Here is a 13,037-nt window from a genome sequence, read left to right as displayed (position 1 = left end):
GTATTCATGCAAATTTCATGTTATGTTAGCTTTCCCAGCATTTGAAATATTGGATTGGCCCCAAAGTTCACTTGGATTTTTCCATTTGATCTTAAAAAACAAAATTTGGGGCATACCCAATACTTTACAGAAAGCAAAATATGATCTGAAATAAGCTTAACATCAGAGAGGTGATTTCAGTTAAAAATATTCATATTGCCAATATTTTTAGAGAGAGAATACTGGGCCTATTGACTCCAGAGTGAGGAAGAAGGGAAGGACAGTAGAATTGCTTCTATGGCCATTTTCATATTACCGACAACACTTAGCCTTCTTCAGTAACAGATTATTTTCCAAAATTAACTAGAAGACAGACCCCTGAAGCACCGCGCCTCCCCCATCACCGTGTACTCTGGCTGCACGCAGACCACACGCGGGGCTCCCTCCTGCAGGCGCCCGGCTCTCTAACAAGCAGGGGAGCCGACGCAGGACGCACGTGCTGCAGCACAGATGTCCACCGGTACAAGCCAGATACAGCCATGGAAATGGAGCAGAAGGAAACAGAAAAGGTGGCAGAAGACAAAAACAAAAAAACCGGCAGAGCGACAAAGCTGTAACTCTCCTGGCTCACCTGGGGATCTGGCTGTAGAGTAGGCACTGGAGTAGTGGCCACCCCTCTTTACTGGACATATTCAGTATCAACAAAAAGGGGGAGAAGTAAGGAGAGCAGTTATTCGGCAGGTCTAAACGTGCACACGGAAAGAAGGGAAACTATCCCACCTGAAGAAAGCGGGGTCGGGGCGGAAGACGGAGCAGCAGAAACCCCCCATACTCAGTATTTTATAGACAGGTTGAGGCTTCAGACAGTTTTTATCCATATTACTTTCACATGTTCTAGATTCCTCACATGTAAAATCATGTTTTTTCACAATCCTTTCCTTAATGGGAAACAACATTAGCATACTATAAGCGAGCCTTATAGCATCAAAATATCAAGATTTGGGGGACATTTTAATTTTTTAAAAATGTCAAAAGCTGTCAAAATTATGACAAATCTATAGGTTTAGGATCTGAAAGAAACGTAGAGGTAAGTCTGACTCTGAAATAAGCAGTATTACTTCCAACAATAATTGTTGCTACGATTAAATTGCTTAATGAAGGAAAAGCCTGCGGAATCTTATCAAGGAAATAGTTTTGCCTGGTGGGTGTGTTGGCTTATGCTTTAAACCAATAAGAGAAGAAAATATCCACAATCATACAGCAAAAATGTAAAATGCAGACACAATGGTCAAAATGTGAAACACTTCTATGTAAATACCAGGAAAAGAATCTAGATAAGACTGCTCTTGAGAAAATGTGTCAGAGCAAAACAAGTATCTTAGGACACTTGTTATAACTTGGAGAAACAGACTTAACATTTTGGATCTAAAAATCATGCCATCTATATGTTATGTTGGAACCTGGCTGCATACAAGGATGGGCAAGACTACCTACTCATACTAAAGAAAACCGAAGAACATGCTCCATTTGTGACTGCCCGCTTCCTTCCCCGTAACTACCTGAAGCCGGTGACTTGCTGCGTCGAGAAGGCCCAGGGCTCTTGGATCCGGAATATTTAACAGCTGAGGAGCGAGAATAAGAAGACTTCAAGACACGGCACTCTAGAAAGAAAGGAAAGCGCTTTAAAGAGATCTAGTTTTAATTCTAACCAAAGAAAGACCACATTCCAGTAGTTTAGTGCCTAGAACCATTACCTGATCATCTTATTACTGTTAAATGACTTTTATATACAAAGCATCCATCCCAAAAGCACACCTGAGATTTTCTTAAATTAGGCTTCAGACTTTGTCATTCACCTCATTGTTCCAGAGGGAGTTCTTAATACAGAAATCCATATATAGTAAGTGCTCAATCAAGAAAACGATTCACATGCACAACTTAATCTCCACATGTGCAACTTATTATTTTTCATCAACACCATTGATAGGCAAAGGCTATAATAAAGAGTTCTCTCCAACTCAGATAATCTTAATTTGAAAGGATATAGGATTCTAATTTATGAACCCCTTACTGTCTTATTTTCCATCCGCCCCAAGTACAAAGCATCAAAAACGAGGGAACTAGCTTTAAACAATCTTTTCTCTTCCTTTGGAGAAGGAAATGGCAGCCCACTCCAGTGTTCTTGCCTGGAGAATCCCAGGGACGGGGGACCCTGGTGGGCTGCCGTCTATGGGGTCGCACAGAGTCAGACACGACTGAAGCAACTTAGCAGCAGTAGCAGCAGCAGCAGTTTTAAACAATAGCTTTGTTCTTTCCATAAACTGCCAAATAAATCAGCATGTGAAAGTGAAAGTGGCTCAGTCATCTCTGACTCTTTGCGCCCCATGGACTATACGGTCCATGGAATTCTCCAGGGCAGAATACTGGAGTAGGTAGCCTTTTCCTTCTCCAGGGGATCTTTCCAACCCAGGGATTGAACTCAGGTCTCCCTGCTGCATTGCAGGCAGATTCGTTACCAGCTGAGCTACCAGGAAAGCACAAATCAGCAAGTAGAGTACCAGAACTAATTACACAGCTAAAATAATCACTTCCAATTCAAATAATTAAGAATCTGGGTTTTGGAGTCAAGCGGATTTGGGGTGAATCATGGGTTTGACTTTGTTAACTGGTGCACTTAGCTTAGGTCCAAGTCTCAGTTTTCTCTCCCTATGAAATTGGGATGAGACTAAATCTGCTTAACAGGCTTGTTATAAGGATTAAATTATATAACATATTGTCGACTTCACATTAAAATACTTCAATTTATGCAGAAAGATTAAAATACGGGTTGGTTTTAATCTATACCCCCAGGGACAATAAATTAACAAGTGAAGTACACTAATCAGTGAAATACACACCAGGGAAGGCTAGTTAGCATCTGAAAAACTCTAATCAAAACCTTACTCCAAGGGGGCTGTAGCAACAGCAGTTTAGTTAATGAGCATTATAGATGTTAGAAAGTATTCCAGTGCTGAAAGGAGTGGTGTGTGGACTAGTTAGAACCTTCCTAAAGGCACACTCTTTCATGAGCAGGCTGTGTAACCCTAGAGAGCTAATAGCCAGAACCACTCCAGGGTTTAGGAATCTGAGCAAGCCCTGCACCCAGCTCATTAATACAGACAGGATTTTGCCCTAAGACTAGGTTAGCTAAATTCTATGAATTTTGAATGATTTTTCAATGCAAGATGTTGTCAGATGTATAAAAGGACAGAGTTGGGACTCATCAAGATTACAAGTTAAACAGACTTTGTTTGTTTTGTAATCTTTGCCTCCTGAACCCAAACAGGACCCTGTGGGAGCTCTTGGGCATGGAAGCCTTTCCCTGTCTCCCCTTGCTTGTAGGGAACAGACTCCAGCCTCCATGACCTTCCCTGAGCTCCAAAGGGCAGGTTCCAACAGTTGCTAGTCAGGGAAGGGAGGCAATGAAGAGGCAAGGGAGGGGCAGCCAAGAAACAGCGGCGCAGATTCGGGGCAGGGCCCTGGTTCTGCCTCAAGGGTCACACAGAACAGTGTCTGAGCTCTTTACAGAACAAACCCCCAGTAAACAGAAGATATCAGCAATCCTCACTCCAGAGACCACCTTTAGGAACCAGAAAAACTCATCAGAAGACCACCTGAGAACAGGTCAAAGGCGTTGCAGGCTCTGCACACACCTCACCCCTGAACAACTGCTGTAAAACCCCCCACCAAATCCTCCAGGGTTGGGACACGCAGTTTTGAGAGGCAGGAGCCCACTGTGTCCCCTTTCGCCTGGCAAAGCAATAAAACTATTCTTTTCTATTTCACCCAAAACTATGTCTCTGAGATTTGATTCAGCACCAGTGCACAGAGGCTAAGTTTTTGACATCACTCCTAATAAAGGCACTTGCGGCAGAATTAGATCTCAGACTTGTTTTCATAGTAAAATTTTATGACTTAATGGTGATGATACAAGAATAACATTAACAACAACAGTAACAGCACCTACTATGTAATGGCACCCTTCCAACTGTTTTACACTTATTAATTCATTTAACCCTCACAAAACCTTATGAAAAAGCCCCTGTTATTATCCCCAGTTTGCAGAAGGTTAAGTAATTAGAGATCAGTAACTTTCACCTATCTCTAATTATAGGAGTTCATTGGTAGCCAAAACAACAAAAACCTATGAATGATTCAAATATTGTAGGTAAATTAACAACATTCTAACATAAAAGCACTGAATACGATGCCCAGAATATACATAGTAAGTGCTCAATAAACGTTTAATTGCTGTGTTGCCACCCAAATTAACTTTACAACCTGAAATACACCGAGTTTCAATGTCTCAACTTTCAAAATGATAAACATTGACAAAGAAACATTATGAAATGAAATGAAGCTACAGTCAAAAAAAGATGTAAAATAGAGATGATATGTAAATTCACATTTTTCAGTAAACCCACAAGAAGAGGTGAGAGTATTAACATAGATAATATCACTAACTCTTTAAGGTCTTTCTGGTGGCCTTACTAATCTAAAGCAGGGCTAGATATAAGATGCTACAGAAACCCTCAAGAAATTTGGCACTTGTGGGAAAAAAACAAAGTGGAAAACCAAGAAGAGTAGACAAATGAGCCCCAGGCACTCAGTAGATAAGTCACCCCTAGAAAACTGACATAGTATAACAGGAAAGAATTACACAAGGAAGTCTGACACCATAGCGTGTATCATCTTGGATTTTTGAAAGTTTATGGTCACCATATTTATCTGGTAGTATGTTTCTCTAACTCTGGACTGTCGGGTCACTACAACTGAAGGGGTTTATCACTAGTCTAATTTTTGAAAAGCCAGCTCTCCTTGTTGATGAAATTAAAGCATGGGATTGAAACCTCTAACATCTCTCTTCTCCGTGAAACCTTATGTCTACACGATTCTATCTCATTTAAAGATGAAGTTGACTTCACTATCAGCTAATAATCACTAATACTCTGATCAGTTTAAATTTCAGATAACAGAGTAGAGCAATATTCCCAGAATCAATAACATCTGAAATCACTGAGGTTACTGCTAAACAGTTGAAAACTCCATTTTTTGGCTAAAATTAAGAGAAAGGGATTTTCTTATCCTATCAATGAAAATAGCTTTATTTTTTCTGCATATATAACAATTCATGTTATTTTTTTAAAAAGATGGAAACAGAGCAAAGAAATCTGAGATAATCACTACTAACAAATTATTATTCTTTTACATATATATTTATGGACATGAGAAATGTATACTGAACTGTTTTCAGGTTTAGTACTTTCCAAATATGGAAATATAAAATATTAAGGTGGCCTAGCCAAGGCACCATTCTGGAAGAAGATAGGGATCAATTTTGAAAGTGTAACAATGCAGTAAAAAAGAGAAGAAACCAACTTGCAAAAAAATCCCAAACAATATTTAACTACTTGGAATTAGGGTTTTTTGGTTTTTACAACTAGGTAACTGTTTCATTGTATTTTCTACTTTTATTAATTCAAAGAAATTAACTCTACTAAGAGTGACAGTAGATGATGATCTAATTAAATGAACTCTTCATTACTTCTTTCTTCGACAACCAGACCACTTAACATGCACCAAATGACACACCTAAGCCCCCACTTCAGGGTTACAAAGATGGTCACTGAATTGCCTTACCACTGTGATCCAGGACAAAGTCATCTTGGGCATAACGGAATTTTTCAGGTCCACATGCAATAAAAACATCATCATCACCAAAAAAGTCTTGTAGACAAGTAACCTACAAAACAAAAAAAAATCATGTCCAAGAAGTAAATTAGAAACATTAGAAGTGCAATAAAAGTCAACAAAATTTATATTTTCAAGCCTCACCTATAATAGTGAGTTGGAATGAAAAAACTATTTCTAAGCATTTTACTCTTCACAAAGCACTTTCACACACCGTCTCCTGACCTCAGAACAAAATGAGGGGCTCATAGCTGGCACCAATATTCCTGTTTCACAGGCGAAGTGAAAGGCATCCACAGGAGGCTCAGTGATGTATTCCAGGTTTCCCTTAACAGGGGGTGACGCTGGGGCCAATGGAGCTCCCAGTCTACTTGTCTACAGTTCCTCTCTCCTAGCAGCTCCACATCCCAGCCACGTCATCTCGGGTGTGGCCCCTCTGTATCTCTGGCACAGTGTGCCTTAGGTTGTCATGAGGATTGATATTCGAAAACCTCTCGGAATGAGTGCCAGGCATGTAAGTACAATGTGTTAATACTCATCTCTGCCACTGTCATTGGAATCAGAGGAAGACTTGTCATAAAGCTAATGAGGGCCCTTCCAAGGACCTGTACTTAAACAGTCTTAACTTCACATTCTTTTATTCAACCCTCCCCGACACAGTATAAGTTTCAGATTCCATAGAACTCGACCCACCCCAGGGAGCACATTTATCCATTCATCCAAGTGGTGACGAGAAGAACCATCTTCTAGGATTTTGGATGCAGACAGGCTCCACTCTCACCTGTTTTCTAATGGGATGAATACAATTTCTTTTTCAAAAAAGTACTTCTCTCCCAAAAATAATATAAAGTTTTTAAAAAGCAATAAAGTTTAATAAAGTTTCTAGTACTTGGAAAAGTTGTGCTATCTCAAGAATTCCTTGTCTTTCTGATCACTACTTAGCTTTTTATTTGAAAAAAAATTTTTTTTTTGTCATTGCAGAGTTAAAAATGCTCTAGAGAGAAGACAGTGAACTAGACACAGTAAATGGAACAGACAGAGACACTGCTCCAGTCACTCCAATTCTCATCAAGCAAGATGTGTCTTCTGCACCTCACTGAAATCCACCCAGGCAGCCGCACTTTAGTCAGCTTGGTAAGAAATTTCCACAGACAAGGCAGCTTCAAAGACAGAAACTTACTCTTACAGCTCTGGAGGCTGGAAGGCTGAGATCAGGGTGCCAGCATGGTGGGGTTCCGGTGAGAACCCTCTTGCCTGTTTGCTCACAGCGGGGTGCAGGGAAGACACAGGAGGGAGCAGCTCTCTCCTGTCTCTTCTCATAAGGGTGCGAATACCTTCCACGGGGCTCCTCCCTAAGGACTTCACCCAACCCTGCTGATCTCCCAAACGGCCCCACCTCCTAACACCATCACACTGAAGCCAAGAAGAATCCCATGGGGGTCCGGGACACAGAAGACTTTCTGTCTCCCATTTTCTTGTTTGTAGGGAACAGCCTCCATGACCTCCCCCTGAGTTTCAAAGGGCAGATTCCAACAGTTGCTAATCAAGGAAGGAGCAGCTAAGAAGCCACCTGAGGCCAAGTGAAAGTGACCAGAGAGGCTCATCAGGGCGATTGCCACTGTCAGTCGCTCAGTCGTGTCCGACACTTTGCGACCCCATGGACTGCAGCATGCCAGGCTTCCCTGTCCTTCACTATCTCCCGGAGCTTGCTCAAACTCATGTCCATCGGGTCAGTGATGCCATCCAACCATTTCATCCTCTGTCACCCCCTTCTCCACCTGCCACCAATCTTTCTCAGCATCAGTGTCTTTTCAAATAAGTCAGTTCTTCACATCAAGTGGCCAAAGTATTGGAGCTATGGCTTCAGCATCAGTCCTTCCAAAACAATTCAGGGTTGATTTCCTTTAGGACTGACTGGTTTGCTATCCCTGCTATGCAAGGGACTCTCAAGATGCTTCTCCAGCACCACAGTTTGAAAGCATCAATTCTTCAGCGCTCAGCCTTCTTCACAATCCACCTCTCATACCCATACATGACTACAGGAAACACCACAGCTTTGACTATCTGGACCTTTATCAGCAAAGTGATATCTCTACTTCTTAATAAACTATCTAAAATAAAAGGAAGAAATAGAAATAGCCAAGAAATAGAGGAAAACAATAGAATAGGAAAAACTAGAGATCTCTTCAAGAAAATCAGCTATACCAAGAGAATCTTTCATGCAAAGATGGGTACAATAAAGGACAGAAATGGTATGGATCTAACAGAAGCAGAAGATACTAAAAAGAGGTGGCAAGAATACACAGGAGAACCGTACAAAAAAGGTCTTAATGACCCAGATAACCACGATGGTGTGCTCACTCACCTACAGCCAGACATCCTGAAGCGCAAAGTCAAGTGGGCCTTATGAAGCATCACTATGAACAAAGCTAGTGGAGGTGACGGAATTCGAGCTGAGCTATTTCAAATCCTGAAAGTGATGCTGCTTGAGAATACTCAAACCAGCACACAGTTGCACTCATCTCACATGCTAGCAAAGTAATGCTCAAAATTCTGCAAGCTAGGCTTCAACAGTACGTGAATCAAAAACTTTCAGATGTTCAAGCTGGATTTAGAAAAGGCAGAGGAAGCAGAGATCAAATTGCCAACATCCACTGGATCATAGAAAAAACAAGAGAAATTCCAGAAAAACACCTGCTTTATTGACTATGCCAAAGCCTTTAACTGTGTGGATCATATCAAACTGTGGAAAATTCTTAAACAGATGGGAATACCAGACCACCTTACCTGCCTCCTGAGAAATCTGTATGCAGGTCAAGAAGCAACAGTTAGAACTGGACATGGAACAACGGACTGGTTCCAAATTGGGAAAGGAGATCAACAAGGCTGTTTATTGTCACCCTGTTTATTTAACTTATATTCAGAGTACATCATGCGAAATGCCAGGCTGGATGAAGCACAAGCTGGAATCAAAACTGCCAGGAGAAATATCAACAACTTCAGATATGCAATGATACCACTCTAATGGCAGAAAATGAAGAGGAACTAAAGACCCTCTTGATGAAAGTGAAAGGGGAGAGTGAAAAAGTTGATTTAAAACTCAACATTGAGAAAACTAAGATCATGGTATCCGGTCCTATCACTTTATGGCAAATACATGGAGGAAAAAGTAGAAACAGTGACAAACTTTATTTTCTTGTGCTCCAAAATCACTGCAGATGGTGAGTGTAGCCATGAAATTAAAAGACGCTTACTCCTTGGAAGGAAAGTTATGTCCAACCTAGATAGCATATTGAAAAGCAGAGGCATTACTTTGCCAACAAAGGTCCATCTAGTCAAAGCTATGGTTTTTCCAGTGATCATGTATGGATGTGAGAGTTGGACCATAAACAAGGCTGAGTGCTGAAGAATTGATGCTTTCAAACTGTGGTGCTGGAGAAGACTCTTGAGAGCCCCTTGCCCAGCAGGGAGATCAAACCAGTCAATCCTAAAGGAAATCAGAACTGGAATATTCATTGGAAGGATTGATGCTGAAGCTCCAATACTTTGGCCACCTGATGTGAGGAACTGACTCCTTAGAAAAGACTCTGATGCTGGGAAAGATTTTAGGTAGGAGGAGAAGGGGGCAACAGATGATGAGCTGGTTGGAGGAGTTTGAACAAGCTCCAGGAGTTGGTGATGGACAGGAAGCATAGCATGCTGCAGTCCATGGGTTCGGAAAGATTTGGACAGGACTGAGCAACTGAACTGAACTGAGGCCCTGCACACACCCAAATCAGCCACCCCACCCTTGCTATAAAACTCCCCATCAAATCATCCTGGGTGAGGATTCATAGTTATTCAGGGCAGGAGCCTGCTGTGGTCCCCTTTGCCTGGCAAGGCAATAAAGCTATTCTTTTCTACTTTACCTAAAACTCTGTCTCTGAGGTTCAATTTGGTACTGGTGCACAGAGGCTCAGTTTTTGGCATCAACTTCACCAAGCTTTCAGCATCAACAGTGGGGATTAGGGTTCCAATATATGAATCTTAGGGAGACACCAACATGCCATTCATAACAGAAGAATAACATTCTTCACCTTTCCTGTAAAATCTGCTTCTCTTCCCCTCAGCTGGTGATCACATGCATCCTTTGTCCATGCTACAATCCTGGGACTCATCCTTTCCTCCCTTCATCATCAACCCCTCAGATCATTTGTCCTTCCTACCCCTTGGTTCAGCTCTCACTGTTTCTTGCCTGGGCACCTGCCGTTGTCAAGCAACAGGTTTCTAATTCCAGTCTTCACTGCTCCCCTAGCTCCAGTCATCACTGTTCTCACAGATGTGGAAATAAATGAAGACCGTGTTGGTATATGCAGTCTCTTACTGCTTGATGGTTTAGTCACTAAGTTGTGTCCAACTCTTGCAACCCCATCGACTGTAGCCTGCCAGACTCCTCTGTCCATGGGATTCTCCAGGCAAGAATACCAGAGTGGGTTGCCATTTCCTTCTCCAGGGTATCTTCCCAACCCAAGAATCACACCCAGGTCTCCTGCCTTGCAGGCAGATTCTTTACCAACTGAGCTATGGTATAGGGGTGCCCATGAGACAGGAAAGGGGCGGGGCACAACCTTTAAAAGAATGACAGAGCCTGAGGACATAGACCGATTAGAATCAAATAGATCCAAGATGTGCAGGAGTCAGCTTCCACTAGACCTTAAGCCTCATTATACACGCATTATAACACATCAGCAAGGTAAACGGCACACCCACGAGGTGCCGTGACAGTTCGAAGGCTGACCATAAAGGTCAAAGGGTGGGCGGTGGCCCAACTCCTGGAAAACCCCACCTCTTCCCAGAAAACCCCACCTCTTCCCCTAAAAGAGCTGGAATACTCCTCCTACTCATTAGCCTACGAAATTACCTACGCCTATAAAAACTGACAACCCCATACCCTGGGGACTATCTTGCCTTATGAGATGACCCATACTCTGTGGAGTATGTTTCTCTCCTGAATAAACCTTCTTTACTAAGGCTTGCTATTGAATTCTTTCCTTTGTGAAGCCAGGAACCCACACTTGGCGACCCCCCAGGGACTCAGATGTGACCTGGGATGTGACGATTCCCTAGCGACCCACTCTCTTTCCTGCAATACCCACACTACTTACAGGGCTCACTCACCTCCTTCCCTGACAAGATGATGGTCCTTCACAGGGCATACAAGACGGGCCCTGCCTGGGCCTTCAACCCTTGACTCTGCACACTCGCTCCTTACCCAAACCAAGATGACGTAAGGGTCACTACCCATATAGTCCAGTGATTCTTTTTTGTTAAACAGCTTTATTGAAGCATAATTCACAAACCATACAATTCACTCATTTAAAGCATACAATCCAATGATTTTTACTGTATTCAGAGTTCTGCAACCGTCACCATAAGAACACTGTCATGACCTAAAAAGAATCCTCCCCAGGGCCCATTAGCATCAGCTCCCCATGCCTGCATGTCCTCACTCCCAAGAACCTATAATCTGCTTTCGGTCTGTATGGATTTGCCTATTCTGGACATTTTATCTAAACCAAGTCATACAATATGTGGCATTTTGTGAGTATCTTCTGCCACTGAGCATGTTTTCAAGGTTCATCATGTTGTAGCAGGTATTACTACTTCATTCCTTTCTACAGGTAATATTTGGTTGCATGGATACACCACATTTTGTTTATCCACTCACCAGTTAGTGGACATGTGGATAATTTCTACTTCAGTGCTGGCTCTTATCAGTATATTTCCCCCATGTTGTTTCTCTGCCTGAAGTGTCCTTTCTGACCACCCTTTGGTGCCGTGACCTCCAGGGAGGCAGTGATACTGCCTATCCATTGTTCCCTGGGGTCTAGGAGAGTCCTGGCTTCGGTGGATGCATCACACATGTCTGTTAAATGAACTGTGTGGCCTGTTCCTATTGGCACTGAGCTCTCAGGCACTGAATAACTCCTCTGGGGTGAGTGGTGCCACAGACGCCATCTCCACTGCTCCCTCCACCACCATCACTTATGTTTATGGCTTACAGAGCTTCGGCATCGCTTAACCTCTCAGAATGGTCTCTGTGTATTGTATATGTGTTATCTCATTAACCCCTACAATAACCATCAGGTTGATACCATCATCACTCCTCATTTACAAATGAAAAAAAAAAAAAGCATTCTGCAGTGAGCAACTTGCTCACACACAGGTAATGAACAAAGCACAGGGATTCGACACAGGTCCTCCATGTCTACATCTCTGTTTTAAACTTGACTCTATGGGGCAGCCCCTCACCTGGAATCCCAGAGTTCGTGTATATACTTTTATAGTTCTTATCACATTCTACCTTGCTTTATAGTTATTTATGTCTCCTAAAGGAAATCATTGACTATGCCAAAGCCTTTGACTGTGTGGATCACAACAAACTGTGGAAAATTCTCAAAGAGATGGGAATACCAGACCACCTGACCTGCCGCTTGAGAAACCTATATGCAGGTCAGGAAGCAACAGTTAGAACTGGACATGGAACAACAGACTGGTTCCAAATAGGGAAAGGAGTACGTCAAGGCTGTATACTGTCACCCTGCTTATTTAACTTATATGCAGAGTATATCATGAGAAACGTTGGGCTGGAAGCAGCACAAGATGGAATCAAGATTGCCAGGAGAAATATCAATAACCTCAGATATGCAGATGACACCACCCTTATGGCAGAAAGTGAAGAGGAACTAAAAAGCCTCTTGATGAAAGTGAAAGTAGAGAGTGAAAAAGTTGGCTTAAAGCTCAACATTCAGAAAACTAAGATCATGGCATCCAGTCCCATCACTTCATGGCAAATAGACAGGGAAACAGTGGAAACAGTGGCAGACTTTATTTTTTGGGCTCCAAAATCACTGCACATGGTGATTGCAGCTATGAAATTAAAAGATGCTTACTCCTTGGAAGGAAAGTTATGACCAACCTAGATAGCATATTTAAAAGCAGAGACATTACTTTGCCAACAAAGGTCCATCTAGTCAAGGCTATGGTTTTTCCAATGGTCATGTATGGATGTGAGAGTTGGACTGTGAAGAAAGCTGAGTGCCGAAGAATTGATGCTTTTGAACTGTGGTGCTGGAAAAGACTCTTGAGAGTCCTTTGGACTGCAAGGAGATCCAACCAGTCCATCCTAAAGGAAATCAGTCCTGGGTGTTCACTGGAAGGACTGATGCTAAAACTGAAACTCCAATACTTTGGCCACCTCATGCGAAGAGCTGACTCATTGGAAAAGACCCTGATGCTGGGAGGGATTGGGGGCAGGAGGAGAGGGGGATGACAGAGAATGAGATGGC

The 13,037-nt window shown here is 42.4% G+C and overlaps 1 protein-coding gene across 16 annotated transcripts in view; it reads right to left on the bottom strand.

The window, feature by feature from the left end:
• The window catches only part of DCLK2 (doublecortin like kinase 2), a 186,869-nt gene that overhangs the window by 64,110 nt on the left and 109,722 nt on the right, over window positions 1-13,037 (bottom strand). For 11 of the 16 annotated variants that reach the window (XM_044930505.2, XM_044930504.2, XM_044930510.2 and 8 more), the window contains exons 3-5: window positions 5,659-5,761; window positions 1,539-1,640; window positions 611-661 (exon numbers count right to left, since the gene is read on the bottom strand). In XM_044930505.2, the coding sequence (XP_044786440.1) occupies window positions 611-661; window positions 1,539-1,640; window positions 5,659-5,761 (256 nt within the window). The remainder of the gene's footprint in view (window positions 1-610; window positions 662-1,538; window positions 1,641-5,658; window positions 5,762-13,037) is intronic. The other 5 variants (XM_044930508.2, XM_044930507.2, XM_025268161.3 and 2 more) reach the window with 1 other exon arrangement.

Source organism: Bubalus bubalis, chromosome 17 (genome assembly GCF_019923935.1).
Source record: "Bubalus bubalis isolate 160015118507 breed Murrah chromosome 17, NDDB_SH_1, whole genome shotgun sequence".
Taxonomy (NCBI): domain Eukaryota; kingdom Metazoa; phylum Chordata; class Mammalia; order Artiodactyla; family Bovidae; genus Bubalus; species Bubalus bubalis.
This window is presented reverse-complemented; position numbering and strand designations above follow the sequence as displayed.